The 24,578-nt window shown below is 45.7% G+C and overlaps 1 protein-coding gene across 1 annotated transcript in view; it reads right to left on the minus strand.

The window, feature by feature from the left end:
* Window positions 1-24,578, minus strand: part of CACNA1E (calcium voltage-gated channel subunit alpha1 E) — a 479,552-nt gene that overhangs the window by 30,335 nt on the left and 424,639 nt on the right. The window contains exons 37-41 of the mRNA XM_083509855.1: window positions 24,033-24,124; window positions 21,871-22,036; window positions 21,099-21,226; window positions 16,642-16,738; window positions 4,767-4,872 (exon numbers count right to left, since the gene is read on the minus strand). Of these exons, the coding sequence (XP_083365981.1) occupies window positions 4,767-4,872; window positions 16,642-16,738; window positions 21,099-21,226; window positions 21,871-22,036; window positions 24,033-24,124 (589 nt within the window). The remainder of the gene's footprint in view (window positions 1-4,766; window positions 4,873-16,641; window positions 16,739-21,098; window positions 21,227-21,870; window positions 22,037-24,032; window positions 24,125-24,578) is intronic.

Consider the following 24,578-nt stretch of genomic DNA (forward strand, 5'->3'; position numbering starts at 1 on the left):
GAATAACAGGTTTGGAATTGCCCAAGAAAGATGTTAAATTATTTTTGTATGCCACAACTGCAGCAAGAATTTTGTTAGCTAAGAACTGGAAAATGCAAGAAGTACCAACAGTGGAAGAATGGCAGATGAAGATGATGGGTTTTTCGGAGCTAGCTGACCTGACTGGAAGAGTCTGTGACCAGAAGGAGGAGGAGTACCAGGAAGAATGGATGAAATTTAATGACTATTTAGTTAAATATGTTAAGTTAATTTAATTGGAAAAAGCTTGCAACTACAGTGGTGCCTCGCAAGACGAAATTAATCCGTTCCGCGAGCCTCTTCGTCTAGCGGTTTTTTCGTCTTGCGAAGCAACCCTATTAGCGGCTTAGCGGCTATTAAAGGCTTAGCGGCTATTAAAGGCTTAGAGGCTATTAAAGGCTTAGCGGATTAGCGGCTAAAAGGCGCTTAGCGGCTTAGCGGCTTAGAAAAAGGGGAGGGGGAATCGGAACACTCGCAAGACGTTTTTGTCTTGCAAAGCAAGCCCATAGGGAAAATTGTCTTGCGAAGCAGCTCAAAAACGGAAAACCCTTTCGTTTAGCGGGTTTTCCGTCTTGCGAGGCATTCGTCTTGTGGGGCACCACTGTACCAGATAGGCTTAGGATTTAACTATGCAACGTGATGAATTAATATGTCTAATGCTGAATTGGAAAGAAAGATGTTAAGTGATTAAGTTAATTTTATAATAATACTGATTTGGAAAACCATTAAAATGATATGCATTGAAATTCAACTAGGGGGATACTAGGAAGTCATTTAACAATGTTAATAAGATTAGTTTTAATAAGGTTATGATTTATGTTTGTTTGTTTATGTGTTTGTGTGTTTATAATTTTGTGAAAATCAATAAAATTTTTGAATAAAAAAAAAACCCAGGTGGATGTGCAGTGGGTGGAGGGGTGTGTTTCATATTTTTTATCCTGACAACAACAGTGAAATATGTGAGGCTGAAAGCACGTGACTTGCCCAAAGGCCACACAGTCAACCTCATGACTGTACAAGGATTCAAACACCAGAATACCTGGCCCAAATGTAGACCTCTGGTCCACTATATCACAGTGCCTCAGCAGGAAGAAATACAGAACTACTGAGAAGGGAAGAGTTCAGTACAGAACTGAACGCAAACATCAACAGAGGCCCATCAATGCACAGGGGCAACCATATACAGTATATTTAATCTAGAGCTTCTGCTGTCAACACTGAGCCTTGGAGGCATCAGAAGCAGCATGGCTGATTTTGGGTACCTCCAAAGCTCAGAGCGTCAAAGACAAGACTCCTCCCCTCTCTTGATGAAGAGGAGGGTGGAGAGCCAGCCCAAGTCATGTTGGTTCTGTTACGATATTGAAGCAATGCAGCCGCGAGCTGCTGGTAGCTTGAAAACAAAACATAATGGGAATGTTGGGACTGTTCCGTGGGAAACAGAGGGACAGTCAATTCACAGTGCAGAGGGCACCGGAATTAGCTCAGAGTGTAATATGAGCTGGACAGGAAGTGTTTTCACTCTCTCGACTGTTGGAGTTTGAAGAGAGCAGTCATGTTTTCTGTAACGCTGCAAAGACAGAAATAAAGGCATGTAAATACGTTTCTGTCTATCTCTTTCCCTGCCTGGGGGGGCAGGAAAGAGGGGTGTGTTCTTCTCACGCTGAGAAGGATCGCCTATCGCGACCTCTGCCTGCATCTTGCTGGGAAAGCAGACAGGGAGGTCAACAGGAGACTAAGCCGGGGGCCTGGGAGAGTTGCCAGTTTCTCCTGATAAAGGCTTGATTTCCGACAGGTTCTTGAGGTACAACTGCAAATGTCCCACTCCGCAAGATAAGGTACCCAGTGTTGGCCAAGTTATTTTGGCACGAGAAGCAAAGAATCTTAGAAGCACCTCTCCCTGGAACAACAAATTAAATAGCTAAAAAATGTATTATCCTTTAATGACACCCAAAATCAGATGTCTCATTTGGCCCACAGATTCTAACTAGATACCAAGGTCAGCGAAAATGAACGGACTCCTGGCATCCAGGTTTGACACAGTTACCATTTTCCTTCCCATTGTGAGACTGTGGGCACAAGGACATGATAACTGATAGAATTCCTGCTCCATGATTGTAGTCATGGGATTGTTGTCTATCATATGACGGTATATGTTTTGACTCCACAGAGTGGGATGTTTGTGTTACTGTGTTCCGTGAAGTGGGACTATTGTCCTTTGTTCTTTCTCTTGGCTGTCTGATGCTAGAGAGAGAGGGAGCCATGTTGCAGTGCTCCGTGTGTGTTTATATGTAAATAAAGTAGATTAGCCAAAATGCTGAGTTGCTGAGGTCTGTTATGCAAGCTGCAAAGACTCTGTGGATCCCTAAATGTGTCGATGTCTGTTGGCATCAGTCGTTGTGATGTTTGGGCTGAAGAAAGCTTTTGAAGCTTCCAAACAATCGACCAGGAGGGAGAAAACATGCCAGTCGGGCATGTGTCTCTGCCAGGGTCCTACTTGAGTGTAAGACGAGCTCCTGACAGTCAGTGGCGTAGCGTGGGTTGTCAGCACCCGGGGCAAGGCAAGTAATTTGCGCCCCCTAACCCGTGGATTTGCACCCCCTAACCCGTGGATTTGCACCCCTAACCTGTGGATTTGCGCCCCCTAACCCTAACCCCCAGATGTTGTGCCCGGTGCGGCCGGCCCCCCCTGCACCCCCCACGCTACGCCACTGCTGACAGTAACTTGTCTTCATTTAGCAACGGTCTGGCAAGTTTAGCTCTCAGGGGTCAAGTCCCGGCATCCCTGCCAAAACTAATTTCCACCTCCCAACCTGCAGGGCAGAAATGTCCCCCCCCCTCCAGATTAGATCCTTTCACATACAGGAAAGCTTCAGAAAGCTACAACAGGTATCAAAACCAATAGTTCTTTCAGAGTTGCAAGTAAAATTCAAATGGTTGGGAATTAAGACACATTGGTGTCAATAATGCAGGAAATCTACTCCCCCCCTACATAAGCCCTACATACAACTTTCAAAATTATCTTATTATACACACTGCCGGTCCCTCGTTTAAGATACCAGGCCTACTGCAACCCACACAAGCCTTCTGTTAATCCCAAAAAGCTGATCCTGGTGGCTCCATTCAGATTCAGATCCTAAAGCCATCCCACACAGACCTGCTGTCACCAGCCTACTGCTTTCAGTGCCAGTAGTTTTTAGGTCAGATTAAGAATGGAAAAGTTGTGAAGCCCTGGGAGAAGCTAAGCAAAAGCTTTGTGGATATCCCTAAACAACATGGGAAGACAGATGCCCCACTATTTCAGCGCTTGCAGGAAGTGACAAGCCAATAGGCATCCATCACATCTATAAGAGAAAAAGGGTCAGTGTGTTCCTAATTTATGCTGAATATCTGGAGAACTGATTTATTGGTGCTTGTCCCAGGGCTGGGGGGAAAGGTAGGTATGTCACAGGGGCAGGGAATGTACTTTGCTGCTCTTAAAATGTCATGCTTGGGTGTTGTCAGGGAACTGACATCGGAGCGAGAGGCGAAGGGGAGGCTCCCAGATGATGCTGGCGAAGGACCCAGCAGCAGGGGGAGAAACAGCTCAGTAGAGGGGGAAGCCAATCAGCGCAACACCAGGGATAAAGGGGGGCAGACGGGGGAATTGGAGAGAGGGCTCCAGGACTCTTCACTGGACATCAGTGAGGAGAGCCCAGGTCCTCCACTACCCACGCCTTCCCTGGTCAGAAGACTCCCGCGCAGTGAGAGGAGGAGGAGACTGGGTGTCAAACAACTTTTATGCTGGAAGAGGTTCAAGAAACGCCCACTGATGGATTCTGCCAGTGACTGAGGCAGCCACCATGAGAAAGGGCTGTGCAGTCAGAAAGGTTTAACAAGGCACCAGTTTACGCACGAGTAACTCATACCCATTACAGGTGTGTACATACCACACATTTAAAGCACATAAATAATTCTGGGGACTGTGGTTTGTAAAAGAAAGTGGCGTGGGAATAGGAAGAGGGGTGCGGTAGGGGCGGTTCGCCCCCGGTGCCACCGCTGAGGGGAGTGACAAACTGGAAAAAATAAGTATTTTAAAAATAAACTTATTGAAGCTCCTCTCTGAGAGGTGGGCGGGGCTTCCCGGGTCCCGGATGCCACCATCCTTGCCTTGGGGCCTTTGCCCCGTCCCAAACCCAGCTGGCCAATCAGCTGGAGGCACGGCAAAGGCAAGGCAAAGGCTTATGCTGCTGAGGATGATACCTTAGCCCCCCACCAGCAGCAGATGGTTTTTTTGGGCCGCTGAGGCGGCCTGTGGAGACCGAGGTGGCCGCCAATAGTGGCTGGGTTCCGGGGCGCACGTGGACGACCTCCTGGGCTGCCAAGCCAAAGCTGCTTATGCTCACAATGTACAGTAAATAAACCAGAAAATTACACTTGCGACTGTATCTTATTTTTCCTTCTTTTAATAATTTGAATGGGGGACGGGACAAGAAATTTTCCACACCGGGTACCACCTGACCTTGCTACGCCACTGGTTAAGGATGCTCAGAACTGTAGGCAAACTACACTTCCCATGATTCTTTGAGGGAGGCCATGTACTTTAAAGGTACACAGCCTTTATATTCACCCAACCATTTCTGAAGCGTGAGGGATATGGAGTAGACGGCCGAAACAGTTTCTTTTCTGCAGGATTCTCAGGCGTTTGATGACTGGCAAGATTCCCAACCACTGGCCCCTTTGGCTGTTCCATCTCGCCCCCACTGCTTTACCTTTAGCAATCTTAATGTCCAAAGCTGTTCGAATGAGCGCCATCAAGGTGGAGGAGAAATGGACGGTGTTGTCCTCGGCTACCGGCATATTCATCAGGACCAGCCTCTGCACAAGAGAGTGGGGGTGGGGAAGCGGGGGTGGGGGGAAGCAGGCAGAAAACAATATCGAAAAACGTATCAGGGAGACACGAGAAAAGGGGGCTTAGAATGCATCAAGTAGGATAGCCAAAAAGGAGGGCAAGGATCGCCCCCTCCATCCCCCCCCAAACTGGTATCACGTCCCCCCCACCCCACCCGGTGTGCCTTCTTGCTGTCCTTTGCCATTTTTATTAATCTTGTCAAGCCTACATGTCGTTTTACTGACTTGGCGCAAGAAATAGGACTTTGCAAAGGAGAGACAGCCCCACGGGATCTGTATCTCCATCTTTTTCAGAGCCATTTTGTCTCTTGCCCCCTCCCCCGATTTTGTTGAATCTTGCATCCCAGGACACAAACTCAGGCCTCTCTGTGATAAACTTGCTACCCAGCTACATCCTGGCGCCCCCTTTTTGAGTTTGCGTTTAATTTATTTCAGAAGAAAGATTATGCTTGCAGCGCATGATTGCCCATGCAATGGCTTGAACTCATCTCCAGTCTGAAGCGGGAGGAAAGAGAGAGAGAGAGAGCGGGTGCAAATGAAGAAAAACTGATGACCAAGGCAGGAGTGGGTAAGTCATGCTCCTTTTACCCCCAGGTGGGGAGAGTGAAATGGCCAAATCCACTTCCCAGAGTGTACAGACTGCTTTGTATATCGTTCTGTGCTCCCCCTGCCACACCTATTCACCCAACCTCGTTCTGGTCCTTTCGGAGCCACCATCAACCCAAAACCATTAGGTGAATTTCAGGCTCAAAAGTAGTAAACATGCTTCCATTTGTGCAATATGTTTTTCCCCCCTTGTGTGCTTCTAGCAACAGGTGAGTGTGAGTGCAAGTAAGCACTGCCATGAACAGAAACTACCGTATTTTTTGCTCTATAAGACTCACTTTTTCCCTCCTAAAAAGTAAGGGGAAATGTGTGTGTGTCTTATGGAGCAAATGAAGGATGTGCAGCTACCCCAGAAGCCAGAACAGCAAGAGGGATTGCTGCTTTCACTGCGCAACGATCCCTCTTGCTGTTCTGGCTTCTGAGATTCAGAATATTTTTTTTCTTGTTTTCCTCCTCCAAAAACTAGGTGCGTCTTGTGGTCTGGTGCGTTTTATAGAGCGAAAAATACGGTAAAATCCTGGATAATGCCACAGACAGGCAAATCTGAATGGCTAAAGGATATATTTTCAGCAGTCCTCTCTTGTACAATCTAAACTCAAATGTGTCTAAGTCCTGAAGCTTTGGCTGCAACCCTGTCACAGAATGCACACAGGATGCCAGAATTTCCAGAATGGTGCATTCTCTCACCGGATCATGGCCTCCAAGAACCTGGTCTGCAAATTCCTTCTGTTACTAACAAGGATTGAAGGACTGCTGCTTAATGCAGTCAACCACAGCACTCCGAACACCACATCACCCTTTCTGGCTCAGCTTCAGAGGAGGGTGTTTCTGGCCATCTAGGCTGAATGAGTGCACCATGCAACTGTTAAGTCATGAGCTCCACTGAAGACAATTCAGCTTGGTGAATATTCCATGCTCCTTCTACAGCCTTCAGCCTTCCTTCCTTGTCTTTCCATTAGTCAACACAGACTGAGCTGCACGGTTTTAGAGGGATTGCCTATAATCTTTACAGTTAGTTTTCCATATGGCCCAACACAAGGGAACTAAATATATTCCATTCAGGACTGTAAAGGACGGTATATTTTATTGAGCTAGCTGGTTATCATAGAAGGGGAGAGTTGGAAGGGTCATGTTCTGGAAGGTTTCAGTTTTCAACTCTTATCAGGCAGATAGTTGCTGCCTTGCCAGACATCTTTGGGAGAGGAAGAGGTTAAGGAGTGAACCCTGCAGAAATCTGGAGCGGAGTCCCTAAGACATTTGGATGGTGTCTTGTGCGCCTCCTTCTGGAAATTCCTGCAAGCAAGCTAGTGCCAAATGTATTGCTCTGCTTTACTTTGGACAACATCAGTGAGGCCGAGAGGGGGGTCTTGTATTCTGGGCAGCCCAGGACGTCCATACACACTGTCCAGGCTTGTACCCTGGAGAGGTCACTTCAGTGCTGCTTATGCAGCAGAATAATAATAATAATAATAATAATAATAATAATAATAATAATAATACCCCGGCCATCTGGCTGGGTTTCCCCAGCCACTCTGGCCAGCTTCCAACAAAATATTAAAATATAATAGTCCTTCAGATATTAAAAGCTTCCCTAAACAGGGCTGCCCTCAGATGTCTTCTAAAAGTCTGGTACTTTTTTCCCCCTTTGACATCTGGTGGGAGGGTGTTCCACAGGGCAGGTGCCACCACCAAGAAGGCCCTCTGCCTGGTTCCTTGCAACCTCACTTCTTGCAGTGAGGGAACCACCAGAAGGCCCTCGGAGCTGGACCTCAGTGTCCGGGCTGAATGATGGGGGTGGAGACGCTCCTTCAGGTATACTGGGCCAAGGCTGTTTAGGGCTTTAAAGGTCAACACCAACACTTTGAATTGTGCTCGGAAACGTACTGGGAAATGTGACGGGAGGCAGCAGTGACAAGTTACCGGTCTCTGCAGCCACAGCAGACACTGTGATTCTCTTGCAGTTTGACTTCACCCCTGGAGGCGCACTCCATTGTGATGGGTGCCAACAGCTATGCAATGCTGCTCACCAGAAGTGGGGAATCTGTGGCTCTCCAGATGTTGTTGGACTACAGTTCCCATCATCCCTGTTCATTGGTCAAGCTTGCTGGGGCTGATGGGAACCAATCTGGAAGGCTGCAGGTTCTCACCTTCTTGCTATTAAGTCCCAATGAGCTTGACAGGGCTTATTCCCATGCAAGCATGCTGAGGACCACAGCCCTAAATTGCTTAATGAACATTGCATAATCAGAACTTCTTCTAATATGACGAACCATCTTGCTGCAAGCTGCCTTATTTTCAGAGAGTTAACATAAATGCCTCATAAATGTGCTGAAAAGCACATCCACCCATCAGATGCCAGAAGGTGTTCTAAGCAGGTGCAGATGAAACAATTGAGCAGGGACCTTCCTCGCTTGGAGGATTTCTGCTCATGTACACCTGTATGCATATAGAACACCTTCTGACATCTGTTCAACACAGAGATGTGGAGGGAGTGTGGCAGAAGTGGGCCTGCCTAGACCTCGTGGCGCTGTGAGCTCTTCCACACGGTCTTTCAACACACAGAAGTGACCCAGTAACATTCACACTGTATGACAGTGGGTTTCTATGATCTCAGATCCCAAGGTGCTTTGAACCGGAGGGGGCAGATGGAACTGGGATCCTCTGCATACAAAACATTTGCTCTGTCAGTAATCCAAAGCCTCTCATACTTTATTGCGAATCTCTCTGTCCTTCGGAACCGATAGCATAATAACTGCACGCACTAGCTAAAAATTACCGTATTTTCCCGTCTATAAAAGACGCCCCCATCTATAAGACACCCCCTATTTTGGGGGACTCAGATTTAAGAAAATGGGGAAGATGTAGCTGTGTATAAGACGCCCCCTAATTTTTTATATTATTTTTAAGGGGGAAAACCTAGTCTTATACACGGAAAAATACGGTATTTGCAAGAGCTTAATTCCAGAGATTCCTCCTCCATTACATTAAAGCCAGCATAGGCAAACTCGGCCCTCCAGATGTTTTGGGACTACAACTCCCATCATCCCTGACTGCTGCTCCTGCTAGCTAGGGATGATGGGAGTTGTAGTCCCGAAACATCGGGAGGGCCGAGTTTGCCTATGCCTGCATTACAGTAACTACATTTTTATCTCCAGGAGTTATATTAAAGATGACCACTGTGTGTCTCCTACGCTGAAAAGGGATCACCTTAGCTTTCAGGCTCACTTTAGTTACACTGACATTACATACATTCCTCTCCTATAACAGCCATGCTTCCATTGCAGAGTATCGCACCTTGTGTGGTAGGTAAGTATTTCATAGTGTGCAAGCAGACCAGTACTTAATGGTTTGTGAGCATTTGGTAGCCATAAAAAAACAAATAGTTCTTCCTCCCCCCCCCCAATACGGTCAGCCACCCACACTCCCATCCCATGCTAATGCGTCCCCCATTTCTCACTGACCAGCAGCCCATAAAGGAAAGAAGGGTTTGTTCTACCTTATAAGCAACTTTGGAGGGACATCTCTTCCCGAGGCCTAGTGGTGGGGACATGAGAGTCAGCATTTCATACATCTCAGTGTAATGGATGCGGCCACTGGTCATGGAGGGGAAAGAGGACAACGGGAAGGGGAGGAAGATGCAGAGGAACGAAAGGAAGAAAAACAAGGCATTCCCAGAGACCCCAAAAATGCCCCCAAACAAAACAGAACACAGGGAACAGAAGAGAGAAAAGAACAGACAAAACAGGAAAAGAACAGGAAACCCATTAATCAATGCAAATCATACATGACAGCCTGTGCTGATGTGGATTTATATCGCCCCTCACACAGACCCAAGAATGGCACCGGCGTGTTTTGCCAGCCTTCCCATACACATTGGTTGGCGTTGGTGTCTTACGGCCGGTTTTCCCTTGCAGGTGTCGTGCCATCGCCCCACCTCGTTCCCAGGGCTGTGTGCAAGTGGTATATAAATCAAGATACACAACACTCCAACAAAGGGTTATTCAGGATATGGTGGTGCAGACGTCAGAGAATGAGCAGGACCTAAGCTGTTGGCAGTGCCTGCGTTCTTCCCCACCAAGTCCTGCCCTGAGATTCACGTTGTGGCATAACCCGTGGCTGAAGTGGCATGTACCGCCTCTGGCAGTGCCTATGCAACCGGAAAGCATCACCTTGCATAGGAGGGTAGTGAACCAAGCTCAAAGGAATGTGTTTCTTTTGCTTCCATCCAGCCCTGGGGATGGAGAACTTTCCCACCATGCGCTGGTGCAAAGGCATGCTAAGTGGCTAAGAAAAGAAAAGCAGGAAGAAAATTCTACATGCCATGCTCTTCCCGCCCCCTGGTTCTTTCTCACATGCGGCTTCAAGTTTCACCTGGTTGGAGTTTAAAGAGTCTCGGCAGAGGCAGCTGTTTTGGCCTTCTGAGGTTCAGGGTTCATTTGCGCTTCCCGCATTCTAAAGTAACCATAAAGGACACCCCCTGGCTATCTGAAGAAGTGTGCGTGCACACAAAAGCTTATATCAAGAAGAAGAAGAGTTTGGATTTGATATCCCGCTTATTCACTACCCTAAGGAGTCTCCAAGCGGCTAACAATCTCCTTTCTTTTCCTCCCCCATAACAAACACTCTGTGAGGTGAGTGAAGCTGAGAGACTTCAGAGAAGTGTGACTAGCCCAAGGTCACCCAGCAGCTGCATGTGGAGGAGCAGAGACGCGAACCTGGTTCACCAGATTACGAGTCCACCGCTCTTAACCACTACACCACACTGGCTCTCAAGTTTGCTCCAAGAACAAACTTAGTTGGTCTCTAAGGTGCTACTGGACAATTTTTGATTTTTTCATATATTTTGACTGTGCCAGGCCAACAAGGCTACCTACTTGAATCTACTCCCTGGCTAGTACTCCCTATTTTGTAACTTTCTCATTGCAGTTTCTCACCAGCCTATGCATAAAGAGCTTCATGGAGAACAGCTACGTGGACTGAGAATCCAGTAGAAAAGGCACAACTACTGACTTGGGGCTTTGTTTGGAATCTTTAAGCTCCTCCTCATCTTCCTGGGGAAAAGTGTCACGTGCTCTGGGCTAGTTGTTGTTCAACATCTCTATAAACGACTTGGATGAAGGAATTGAGAAGATGCTCAACAAATTTGCGGATGACACCACAAATGGGAGGTGCATCTAATACCACAGAAGGCAGAATCAGGACACGATATGTACTCAACAGATTGAAGGACTGAGCCCAACCTAACAATAGGGACAAATGTAAGGTTCTGCACTTAGACAGGAAAAAACATATGCACAAATATAGGATGGGGACATCTGGCTTACTAGTAGTACATGTGTAAAGGATCTAGGGGTCTTGGTGGACCACAAGCTTAACATGAGGCAACAGTGTGATGTAGCAGCAAAAAAAACCCTAATGCTACTCTTGGTTGTATCAACAGAAGTCTAGTGTCCAGATCAAGAGAAATAATAGTACCATGCTATTCTGCCTTGGTCAGAGCACACCTGGAGTATGGTGTTCAGTTCTGGGCACCACAATTTAAGAAGAATATTGTGCAGAGGAAGGCAACCAAGATGATCAAAGGTCTAGAAACCAAGCCTTATGCAGAATGGTTGAGGCAGTTGGGTATGGTTTTTCCCCAGGAGACTGAGAGAAGATGTGATAGCCATCTTCAAATATCTAAATGGCTGTCACATGGAAGAGGGAACATGATTGGTTTTTTCCTGCTCTGGAGAGTAGGGCCTGAACCAATGGCTTCAAGTTACAAGAAAGGAGATTCTGACTAAGCGTCAGGAAGAACTTTCTGACTGTAAAAGCTGTTTGACAGTACAACAGACTTCCTTGGAAGGTGGTATACTCTCCTTCCATGGATGTTTTAAAGCAGAGGTTGGATGGCCATCTGTCATGGATGCTTCAGTTGATATTCTTGCATTGCAGGGGGTTGAATTGATGACTCTCAGGGTCCCTTGAAACTCTACATGACATGAGCCAACAGTGTGACGCGGCAGCTAAAAAAGCCAATGCAATTCTGGGCTGCATCAATAGGAGTATAGCATCTAGATCAAGGGAAGTAATAGTGCCACTGTATTCTGCTCTGGTCAGACCTCACCTGGAGTACTGTGACCAGTTCTGGGCACCACAATTCAAGAAGGACACTGACAAACTGGAACGTGTCCAGAGGAGGGCAACCAAAATGGTCAAAGGCCTGGAAACGATGCCTTATGAGGAACGGCTAAGGGAGCTGGGCATGTTTAGCCTGGAGAAGAGGAGGTTAAGGGGTGATATGATAGCCATGTTCAAATATATAAAAGGATGTCACACAGAGGAGGGAGAAAGATTGTTTTCTGCTGCTCCAGAGAAGCGGACACGGAGCAATGGATTCAAACTACAAGAAAGAAGATTCCGCCTAAACATTAGGAAGAACTTCCTGACAGTAAGAGCTGTTCGACAGTGGAATTTGCTGCCAAGGAGTGTGGTGGCGTCTCCTTCTTTGGAGGTCTTTAAGCAGAGGCTTGACAACCATATGTCAGGAGTGCTCTGATGGTGTTTCCTGCTTGGCAGGGGGTTGGACTCGATGGCCCTTGTGGTCTTTTCCAACTCTATGATTCTATGATTCTATGATTCTATGATTCTATGATTCTATGATTCTATGATTCTACAATGCTGTGGTTCTGTGGTTCTAAGTATGGGGATCAGTGGAGAAGAAGAATAAAGACCACTTCTCCATAGTCTCATCATGGATGCTCTTACTAGCTTGCAGATGAGACAGACAGACAGATAGAGAAAGAAAGAATAATACAGGAGAAAACTATCCCAAGGTGCTTAGAAAGGGCTTCTCAAAGTGGAAAGCTAGGCATTTCTCCTTTGTTCCCAGAAAGAGACACTGGGAACTTCTGCTACTGGAAACTTGCATCCTACTTCCTAAGTCAGGTCTTTGAACTTGCTCCAAAGGCCTTCCTTTTATCTTTGAACTAAACAAATATGAGCACATTAAGAGCTACATCTACATTAACTGTATTATTTGTAGAGGTCATTCGTTGTTGGTTAGTCATTTAGTCGTGTCCGACTCTTCGTGACCCCATGGACCAGAGCACGCCAGGCACACCTGTCTTCCACTGCCTCTCACAGCTTGGTCAAACTCATGTTCATAGCTTCGAGAACACTGTCCAACCATCTCGTCTTCTGTCGTCCCCTTCTCCTTGTGCCCTCCATCTTTCCCAACATCAGGGTCTTTTCTAGGGAGTCTTCTCTTCTCATGAGGTGGCCAAAGTATTGGAGCCTCAGCTTCAGGATCTGTCCTTCCAGTGAGCACTCAGGGCTGATTTCCTTCAGAATGAATAGGTTTGATCTTCTTGTAGTCCATGGGACTCTCAAGTCTCTTAATTTCTTGTTTTCTTGTTTTTTGTTTGTCTTGTACTTGATCATTTGCATGCTGTTCTCTCAGTTTCCTCATAATGGCCACCTTCCCCCATTTTAAACATGGGCCCTTTATTTAACATGTCTAGGCTGTTCTTCTGGTGGCTTGTGCATCATGAAAACAGTTTTTACGGGAACTTCTACATTCGAGGGGGGCTTCGCTTGTTGATGTTTTTATCCAAGGACAGGCCTTGAAATGCTCCCCCTCCCTAAAAACTGCTAGTTTCAAAGTAAGACAGATACTTTCAAATCTGATTTACTTCTCCCTCCCCCAGATATTAGGTCTGTAGCCCTGAGCGAAACATTTCAAACTGGGAATTATATATAATTTTGTGGTGAGCAATGAACTAAATCATAGCTCTGAGACCTTGCAGTAAAATCTTGTGAGAAACAGAAGGACAGGACATTGTGGGGACTGAGATGGCAAACGACCGTGGAACAAGTGAAGTTGAAATCTAAGGGCAATTGGATTTTCATGACTATAGAAAAACAGGAAGTATTTGGATAAAAGCCTTTTTCTTCCAAAATGGTAGAATGACCGCTCCCCGCTTAAAACGGGGGGCGCCCTTTGCGTGGACGGCCGCAGCCCTAGATCTGGAGCGGCCCCATCAGCATAGGCTTGGCTTTGCCTTCCCTCAGGTGGGATACCTGGAGGTCCCCGCCTACCTCAGTCAGTTGTCCAATCCCACCTGGGGGAAGCGTTGCCAAGTAGACCAGGCCAGGTAGGGGGAGGGATTACCTGCCCACACAATAGAATCCTCACTTGGCTCCAGAGCTTGTCCCACCATACCCACCCTCAGTTAATGTCTTCTTTTGCAGGTTAACTTTTCTTCATAGGTTTTGCAGGTTAACTTTTCTTCACAGGTATGCAGGCGCTGCTACGATAAGGTCTCTGTTAAAGGGCCGGAAAGGAATTTCCCTGCATTGGCAGGTTTCGCCTTTCCCGTAGCAAAACGTCACAACTTTGGCGGTATCAGGCCTTGGGCGGAATCCTTTAGTCCACCTTCCTCTTTGCGGCGGCGATACCAGGGTTCCCCGTTAAAGGGGTTTCTGAAGGGAGGCTTTGACCGTACGCCGAAAGGTCGTCATTGCTCTCCCCTGTGGCGGCGGCTATCTCTGCTTGAACAAATGTTCTCCAGAGCTGGCCCATCCCCCCCCCCCACACACTGGATAACCCTGATGCTCCCTAGGTCCCTGGCTGGGGACTGGGGAGGGAGAACGCCCAATGCCTGAGCCAAGGTCTACCCACATTTGAAATTTAATAAAGTTGTGGCCAATTTAATCCCATAGCACGTTGTCTTGAGTCGTTCTTCCACATGGGGGGGGGGGGGAACCGCTCGGGATCTGGGGACTCCGCCTGTCCACGCAAAAGCCAAATGCCAGTGAAAATCTGGCCAAGCCTTGGTCCTGTACACAGTAAATGCGACACAGGTAACTGTCTACTTGCCCAATGATCTTTTGATGGCTGTAACCGATTGTTCTTGCTGTTGCTGCCAAGTTGGGAGAAAACCTACATGATTTCTATTATCTCTCCATGATCAAAAGGCAGTTCTGTAAACTCACTATGGGTTGTGAGTGTCAACCATGGAATGCAGTAAGTTCTAATGCTTTCTGAAACTGAACTGCATGAGTACAGAAAGTCAACAAAAGATTTGATTTAGCTATGAAAGATGCGTTTTAAGACCCAGGCATCTGGTGCAAGAAGAGAATACGGGCTGGTACCACATGTTCTTTCCTCGCCGAGGGAAGCAGTGCAAGAACCATGAAGGACGATCCTAAACATTAACGTATTGCAAAGATGCATTGCTGTAATTTGTGAAGCATATTGCCCCATGAGCGGCGATTTCTGTGCTTTCTCAAAGGCAAGGTTTCTCATAACCATGTCTCTTGAAACAGCTCTTTATTAAAAGGGACACACTGAAGTAGAAGCCTATTTGTTCCAAATGTGATGGAACGATTGTACTGTACCTGTGGCAGATTTCAGACCAAGGAAAGAGTGAAATATGTCTCGGACAAGGGCTTCCTAAACAAACCTCAACATTACTGGGTGATGTGTCAAGTGAACGGAAGATGCTGTTTCTTAGACATCTTTAGCCCTAGAATGCAATGGTGAGGAGGACTTAAAAGCAAAAGGAAACAAAGAATGACTGGTTTGTTTACTTTTTAGGGCTGCGAAGGGGCTCCATTTCACTGCTCAACAGTATTAAGGCAGCTGTTTATACCAGACAAAATTTGGTAACCATTTGCCATTGATACCAGTGCCAAAAGTTGTTGCTTTAGCTTATACACTGCAGCTTATGTCTTATTTTAGACAAAATGATTCACCCTAGCACATGTGTAATAAGAGTATATTACACCATAATGTCACCAGGAAAATAATCAGTGACGTATTTATGTGGAGGCTGAACACTTGCTAAACTTACAGAGTTAATTATTCTGTAAGGTTAACCCATCTTGGCTGTCATTTGTTAAATCAGAATAGAAATCATTGGGAGTGGGTTTCAAGAATGAGTTTTGGAACTGGCAAAGGAATAACGCACAAATCTGAGGTTCTTTTGCAGCTTCTCTTATGGAGATGACAACTTAGATTGCGTTTTTATTTATTTATTTTGAAGCTTACTCAAATATAAGTGATGGAACAAACTTTAATCCTAGTCCTCATCAAGAAATACAAGTGATCAGAGCTTGTAATTTGCAAAAATATAAGAACAGTCTAAATGCTTTCAAACAATCTGTCAGGTCAAAAAAATAAGAATTTGATGTGTGTGTGTGTGTGTGTGTGTGTGTAGGGAAAATAGAGATAACCACAATGGGCAATGCTTTCAAATAAACATTCATTAGGGCCTAGGTCTTACTGAGATGGCAATCTGCATCACTTCAGACTGCATGGGAGATAGAATGTTCTTTCATACAAAAAAAAAAAAAATCAAAAAAATCCTTCCACATAGAAAATTAAATATTTGGGGCAAGGGTTCTTCTAGATTAGCCTTCTATCATCTGACACGCTAGTTTTCTTTGTTGAGTGGGGTTTTAAAACTTTTTGGCTGAGGAATAGTCAGCTGTATGAGCCCTCAGGGTACAGCAGATGTCACCAAGAGCTGGGCATAAATCAGGATGTTGAGTCTGGCAAACTGAATAGCACTCTTAGGAGATACATCGTGAACCCCAATGGCTTTACTCTGGAGGGTCAGAAACAGTGCAGGATTCGATATCCAGAGCTCCTGTGCTTAAAACTGTAACACCTTCAGAACCGAGTCTCTGGTGACAACATCTTTCTCCCCATGTCCTCCTCGCTTTGCTTTTTGTCCCTCAACCCCTTGTCTCGCATTTTCTTCTGCATTTTTTGTAGCCGCACTGGTTAAAGAGCAGTTAAAGATGTGTCGTCAGAGAGGGCTCTGATCCGAGAAGCAAAGGTCGTGCTTCCCAGGTGTATTATCCGTGCGCAGGAGACACAACCCACAAAAGAAAAGAAAGGAAGGAAAACCTTTAGAGGACCAGAATGAATTTGCAGCTTAGGCAGACAAAGCCTTCTCCCCACCCCCCATCCCTTCCTGGCCCCAACAGCTGCTGGTTCTGAAAGGGTGTGGATCTCTTTAAACTCAGGTTAAAGCAATGCCTGATGAGGAGCAGTGGTGGCAGAGCAGAGGGTTGGGAAGGAGGGGTTTAACAGGATGTTCCCATTGCCGGGTTGTGGCTGGGGATCGGGAGGCAAACCTTGTACGCCACCCTGTAGGGGCAGTTCTCTCCCAGGCCCAGAGGAGGCGAGATCACCCGTACTAATGTGTACATATCCTTATACAGGATCCTGCCACTGGAAAGGAAGCACAGGTGCGTTAATAGGGCTGCTCAGGAAATGGGGAAGAGGATGCAAGTGCAAAACTAACTGATGGCACCAGAGATGTGCAACTTTTCCCTTCCATCTCCAGCTCGGAAAAAGCTCTGAGCGGCCTGTGGAAAAGATAGCTACTGCTCTCACTGGGAAGGTTGGTTCTACAGTGTTGGATCCCATCCCATTTGTCAACAAAGTGAGTACGAAAGGGTCAGAGTTGTCTCGGTCTGAGGCTGAGAAAAAATGCAGCAGTCTGCCATTACCTAGCAGATCTTAGCACATATACGGACCCTTATCAATGGATAAGCCAGAAGAGTTTTGCAAAGCTGGTTATTTAAATAAAGTCAACACACTTTATTATTATTATTGTTATTATTTAAAAATAAATAAATTCTTGAGGTGCTAAATCGGTTTCGTTCCCATTTACCGAAAGCGGAAAGTTTTGTGAGGAAATGTAAACAAGTTGCTCAGAGTTGCACTGTGAGAAGTATGAGACTGAACCAGACTTCCGGTTGGTCGCCTGATTAATGGCGGACGGGAGCTCTTTCAGCTGAAAGAGCCCCGGCGCTTTGAAGATTGGGGTGACAGTGAGCGTGGCACGGAACCCCGGAAAAACCTCAGATTGTGCGTTCTGAGGACCTGGTGTTCTGGTGGGTGTCCTGAGCGACTCTGCAGGCCAAATCACTGGCACAAGAAAAAGCTTTTTTGAGATGTGCGAGGAGAAGATCCCCACCCTTTCCACTTTTCACAGTGAAATCTGACTTTAATCTTCTCATTCTCTTCCCATTCCTTCGACAGTTTTCCTATCTGGGAAATGATGCATTTGCTTCTCTGTGGGAAACTATAGGAGAGGTTTGAATAAGTTCACAATGGAGCTCCTATTTAATCCTGTTTCCCTACTTTGGCCTGTTTCTCACCGAGGAGATAAATCTGTGCCCTGATTCTCATGGAAAAAACTACCCACACAAATATATCTGTATCTGACCAGACAGAAAGCCAGAATATCAGGAAGAAAGCTAGGCTACAGAGCCCTTCTCGCTGATATGCTAGTTTTGAATGCAGACATACATTTTGTGTATGTGGGGACACAGTCATGGGACATGTTACAGCCCAAAGGCAATTGTATCACCCCAGAGAGAACCAAATTTCCAGTCACGGGTTGCAGAATTGGCCTATCGTGGCTTGCGAGGTGCAGAACCTGTGGTCTCAACTCCCATCAGCCCCTGCCAACATAGACAATGGTCAGGGAGGATGGAAATTTGGCCGCAGGCTCCTCACCCCTGTTTGTTGTTTCTTAAAATTACCACTTTAATTGAGAAACACAATCATTGCATTGTTTTTTTAAGTAGACCGATTAAGCAAACACGTGCCAAATATGAAGGCGGATATCCAATAATCTTGACTTCTCACAGCAATGCCAGCTTTTAAAAAAGAGAGTCTTAGCAAAGTGCAAGACTGCTAGGGCAATAGCAGTAGGAAATTCAGAGTCTGAGGGGGCAAGGTAAGAAAAGGTAAACCAATTTTTATATTTACTCTAAGGTTACCAGATTTTTTTCCCAATGAATCCGGGGACATTTTTCAACTTTTGTATGGGGACTGATTTGTAAATATCCCTGGGAAACGGGGACGTCTGGTAACCTTAATTTACACCCCGATTACCCCTCCCCCAAGAAAAAGCCAATTATTATTTTCCCTTTTGTTTAAACCCTAACTAATCCTATCAACTCCTTAATTGTTCAAGAAAATTTGACATTCCTGCTCAAAATGAGCTTGCGCCATGAAAAGAACAGTCTGATGCTACCATAGCTGTCAATTTTCAGATTTGAAAATAAGGGATCAGCAGCCTCACCTGTCCCGGAGACAGTCTACGGGATATCTAACAATCCGGGATAGCAGCGGGAAACGGCGCTGGAATAAGGGAATTTCCCGCAAAAAAAAGGGGAAGGTTGCCAGCTATGGATGCTACTAAAAGCAGATAAAGAGTTCAGAAGAGTAGATATGCTTGCCTGTGGGACCTTAAATACAAATATGTTTATTCCTAACTTTTCACAAGTTATTTCAGGGGCGGGAAACAGAATAAAGCTGGTGGGCTGGGTTCTGAGCTCCCCCAGGAAAGCCCTGCTGCGACTGGCGCTCTCAAGTAGAGCAGATCCCTGCCCAAAGTGGGGTTTGCAGTTGGTGCCCATTGCAGCCATTGAATTGAGTGCAGGCATTCCCAGTTGGGTCTGCAGCTGCTGCCAATCAGCTACTATGATGTCATCTATGACATCACATATGATGTCACGTGTGGGACAGGTGGGTGTGGCTTAGGAGCCTTGCCGCACCTGATTTAGGCATATGGACTGGAGGTTCCCCATCGCTGTGCTATTTGATAAGTAGGCTCTTGCCAATGGGTACCCAATGCCACAATATTTGTTTACTTATTTATTTAAAAACATTTTTAGACTGGTCTAAAAATATGCCTGCCCAAATTGCCTAAGCAAAGTGCTTCCCATTACTGAAATATTCTGCTTTAAAAAAACAAAAACAAAACACCACCACAAGAAAACAAAGTTTTCAGACATGCATTTTTTGTACACATCTTAATTCAAAATGCACATTTTTATACCCACTTGAGCCTAAAATACAAATTTTGGCACTTTCTTGAGACTAAATACTTGAAGAAGTGCAAAAACCAAAGGATAGCTGCATTCCAATTCATGAATTAGTTCAGGAAATGTAAATCGTGTCAGTTTACTTTTAAAGGTGGGCTCAATAATCCTTCATTGTGTGTGATGGGTTTTGCTGGTATTTACCACTTCAGGCTGATGGTAACGGACCATATGTTTGAATGATCCTCCATAATAATAATATAGCTACATACACAAATGTAGCGTATTAAGGCAATAGTTCCTGATATTCTAGATTTCTATGTGCAGAAATCTTTTATATATGGGGACATTTAAAAGGTACAACCTCCAATGTGTATGGCAAAGTGGAATAGCCTAATGAGAGCTACAGTCTTGAGAATTTTTCCTGACTCTGTGTTTCAGCTCTAATTTCAAAGGTGATAATCAATATCAACTGCTCTTTATAACCCATATTCTGTGTTACATTCAAGGCTTGACATCAGGCATATCCAAAGTTCATTTCAGGGGCCACCGGTCAGTTTATTCCGGCCCCTGTGGCAGTTCATTTCATGGGGTAAAATCCTAAAAAACCCTCAACAACGTGGCCCTCGCGGCCCTTCACTTCATCCAATCTGGCCCTCTTTGAAAAAAGATTGGACACCACTGCTTTACATCATTGCAAAGGAAGAAAGAACTATGGCTGAAAAAATACAAAAGGTCACGCACCATAAACTAATAATATCAGGATCACAGCAAACTAGCTGAATTCAGGTAAAACAATAAAACTAGGTTTCAGGTAGGCAATGGCAATTAAGGAGAATTGCAAGAGCTCCAGAGAGGACCCATCGCTTTTCTAGAGATGTGAACATTCACTCTGATTTTAAAAGGACTGGGATCTCAGGGTGGTCCAAGCCAGTTCTTGGAGAAAGATCAACAAAAAAATGCTTTCAAGTTCTCTGACGGGAAATCTGAGGTGTCAAAAGCTTACTTGTGGTGGCAAACAAATGTCAACGCCAGTTCAGGCTAAGCACTATCCTACTGGGACACTGGGGTCAGGCAAGTATGTTGAAACACCCATGGGAGACATTCTAGAAAACAATATTTTCTGAAGCATGCCTGGAACTTTTTTTGGGGGGGATGAGGGGAGTAGTGAAGACCACCAGCCAGAGGGTGGCCACTTAGATATGGAAATGTGTGCAAGGAGTTGTTTGCAATCTCCATTGCTACAGACCCCCAAAGATGCCACAATAAAAGCAAAAAAAAAAAATTACAAACGATCTTGCACACACCAGAGCTCTGATCAGACCACGGCTCATCCTCAGTGCGCTTAGTATAGGATATTTGTTTGCCATTCACATCAGGCATGTTTGCCGCAAGAAACATGGGTGCATCTCTGGCAAACCCAACTGCTTCATGAAATGGGGAACTGCTCTTTTTTCATGGGATTCCCAGAGGCAGCTCACAAAACCATTACTATAGGACTCACAAAAATGCAGAAAGCCCTGACCTTAGAAAATATTAATAAATAGAACCAGAGCTTTAACCCTTAATTCAGACCAGCTCAAACTCTGCATTGTTTGGGTAAGCAAAACGTCTTCCAATGCAACTTCTAGGGGGCTTCTCATAGGCACATTTGGAGCCTGAAGGGTTAATTCCCTTCCATCCTGTTTGTCTTGGGCATCATTTCTAAACAGATTTTGCAGAGGGCTTAAAAACAGGGGGTGCCTACATACCACGCAGCTCTGTCATACTCTGCCCAAATCCGGACAAATTCGTCAAGGTGATGCGGTCCCAAGATGGAGGAATCTCGAGTCAGGTATTCAAAATTGTCCATGATGACAGCCACAAAGAGATTGAGCATCTTAAGTAGGGAGGAAACAAGAAGAACGTGTAACAAGGAGAGTCTGGAGAGAAATTGGCACAGTTCACATTTCAGTGCAGACCTACCGAATTTATAAGTCCCCACACAATATGTGGCCATCCTTTGAAATTCATATTTCATAATTCATTTTGTGATTCAACCAAAGCACACATTGGGGAAACATGTGCTTAAATTCCATATATTAGTGAAAACGGCATAGAGAAAGGTATGTTATTAGAGGAAATCGCCTGCAAAAAACTGTGTGCATTGAGGCAAAGTTGCAAACAAACATGTGTCTGTTGGGAGAAATGTGAACTAGGATCCCGACCTATTTTCACAAGACCCTTAAAAAAAACTACCCAAACCAATGTGGAAATACTACAATCCAAGTTTTAAGTTTGGAAAGATGAGGAACTGAGAGAAACCAAAATTGACAGGCTCATCCATCCAACAAGAGAAAGAGGACGGGGTAAGCAGAAGAGAGCAGAAGGGAATATAAATAGATGGAGAAAAAGAGAAAAAAATACTGCCAAGCAGGTTTCTGCATGTGGCACAATGACAGCGAAATCCCCTCTCTCTCTGTTCCATGTGGAGGATTCTTCTGGATTCCATTAGGGGCAAAGGGGAAGGGAAGTGGGACTCACCAAAAAGGAGCAGAAGAAGATAAAGGAGACAAAGTATACGTATGCCAGATTTGTGCCACATCGCTCGTTCTCGTTCTGCCCAGATGTTGCTGTGGTGTCCGACTCACATCCTTTCCCTTCCAGGCATGAAAGCATGATCTCCTGCCAGGCCTCCCCTGTGGCACTCCTGCACGCAGAACAAACACATCTTCCAAGTTTACTGCTTCATTCACCAAATCCCTCGCAATTAATTGCTTCTTGCATCAGCCAACCTCTGCCACATCGGAGCAGACTGTGATTTGATTCCAGCAGTACCGTATTTTCCGCTCCATAAGATGCACCTGACCATAAGACGCACCTAGTTTTTAGAGGACGAAAGGGGAAAAGCCCCGTTTGGGGTGGGGGGGTGTCAGCTCAGAGTTGTGCAGCTTCTTTTGCAAAGGGGAAAAGCCCCTTTTTTGAGGATCAGCTCAAAGTTGTTGAGCTTACTTTGCAAAGGGAAAAAATCCTGTTTTTATGGGGTTCAACTCAACGTAAAATTGAGCATAGGATGTCATTATGTCATTATTAACTTATTGATTTGATTACATTCCATTAGAAAGACGAGAGGGAGGACACTTAATATAATGGATAATTAGAGCCAATTGGGTGTGTGTGCATGGGATGCTAATTATATGTAGTTGTGGTCATTCTAGCAAGATAGTTGTGTCTCCAGCTTTGGCAATGAAAAGTTTTACCATGTATGGGCATTAAGGTAAAAAAAATGATAAAGGACTCCTGGATGGTTAAGTCCAGTCAAAGGCAACTATGGGGATGTGGCGCTCATCTCGCTTTCAGGCCAAGGAGCCGGCATTTGTCCACAGACAGCTTTCCGGGTCATGTGACCAGCAGGACTAAACTGCTTCTGGTGCAACGGGACACCGTGATGGAAGCCAGAGCACACGGAAACGCCATTTACCTTCCCGCCACAGTGGTACCTATTTATCTACTTGCACTGGCGTGCTTTCAAACTGTTAGGTTGGCAGGAGCTGGGAGAGAGCAACGGGAGCTCACTCCGCCATGGGGATTTGAACCACCAACCTTCTGATTCGCAAGCCCAAGAGGCTCAGTGGTTTAGACCACATCGCCACCCGCATTAACTGGAGTCAAAAGTTAGGAAGTGACTACAGCTGCAAACTCATTAAGAGATCCAAATTCTTGTAAATCCTGCCTGTTAGTTCAGCTAGAACAAACAATACACATTGTCCACAAAGCCCTTTGGGGTCAAACTGTCCTTTCTAGGTAACAACAACAACAACAACAATTTATTATTTATACCCCGCCCATCTGGCTGAGTTTCCCCAGCCACTCTGGGTGGCTTCCAATCAAGTGTTAAAAACAATACAGCATTAAATATTAAAAACTTCCCTAAACAGGGCTGCCTTCAGATGTCTTTTAAAGAGAAGATAGCTGCTTATTTCCTTCACATCTGGTGGGAGGGCGTTCCACAGGGAGGGTGCCACTACTGAGAAGGCCTTCTGTCTGGTTCCCTGTAACCTCACTTCTCGCAATGAGGGAACCGCCAGAAGGCCCTCGGTGCTGGATCTCAGTGTCTGGGCTGAGCGATGGGGGTGGAGACGCTCCTTCAGGTATACAGGACCGAGGCCGTTTAGGGCTTTAAAGGTCAGCACCAACACTTTGAATTGTGCTCGGAAACGTACTGGGAGCCAATGCAGATCTCTCAGGACCAGTGTTATGTGGTCCCGGTGGCCACACCCAGTCACCAGTCTAGCTGCCGCATTCTAGATTAGTTGCAGTTTCCAGGTCACCTTCAAAGGTAGCCCCACGCAGATCAAATAGCAGTTGTCCAAGCAGGAGATAACCACAGCATGCACCACTCTGGAGAGACAGTTTGCGGTCAGGGAGGGTCTCAGCCTGCGTACCAGATGGAGCTAGTAGACAGCCACCCTGGACACAGAATTAACCTGCGCCTCCATGGACACCTGTGAGTCCAAAATGGTAAGATGCCCAAAGGGGAACTTTACTGATGCCCTCCTTCAGCTTGGCAGCAAGTAGGCGGGTAGTCAATTATTTGTCAGAACAGCTTCCAAAAACCTTTTGAAATCATACCGGTAAAGGCAATGTCACATTTTAACCTAAAACATAGGAATGAACCCTTGTATGAGTGTCAAAAGTCCGTTTACCTGAAAAGAAGCATCAGTGAGCCCAGAAAGCTGCGGAAATTGTTGTGGCGATTAATGTGGCTTTCTTCATCTAGTTTGATATTCCCAAAAACCTGAAGGCACAGAGAAATGAAAACCCAGTGGAGAAGATTTGACAACGACAAATACAGCAATCTCCCAGTTGGTTAATACGAAGTGTACAAAGTCCTGACTGCCTCTTTATTTTACTTCCTCCAAAGTCCCATGGCACTAGGGCAAGGGAGATAATTGTAGATGGAGGAAGAGAGGTTTGTGTCTTTTTGCAGCCAGAGACATGACAGGCAGCGTGAAAATGCCATCACTGCTAACGGTATGTTCACTTATGCTACTTTTGTCTCTGGTTAACAGGTTTTCGTAGGGTGCCAGAAACCTGCAAAGTCTCTTTGACTTGCCGCAAACATGGGGCAACGGAAATATGCATTAATTCCATGGAAAGGAAAGCCTCTTGCAAACTGTTTGCCGCTCAAGGGAGGGTTTGCTCCAGATCATGCTAATTGGCAAACAGTCCTTCACATGAAAAGTAGAGTA

Source organism: Podarcis liolepis, assembly GCF_965112155.1.
Source record: "Podarcis liolepis genome assembly, chromosome: 6".
Lineage (NCBI taxonomy): Eukaryota > Metazoa > Chordata > Lepidosauria > Squamata > Lacertidae > Podarcis > Podarcis liolepis.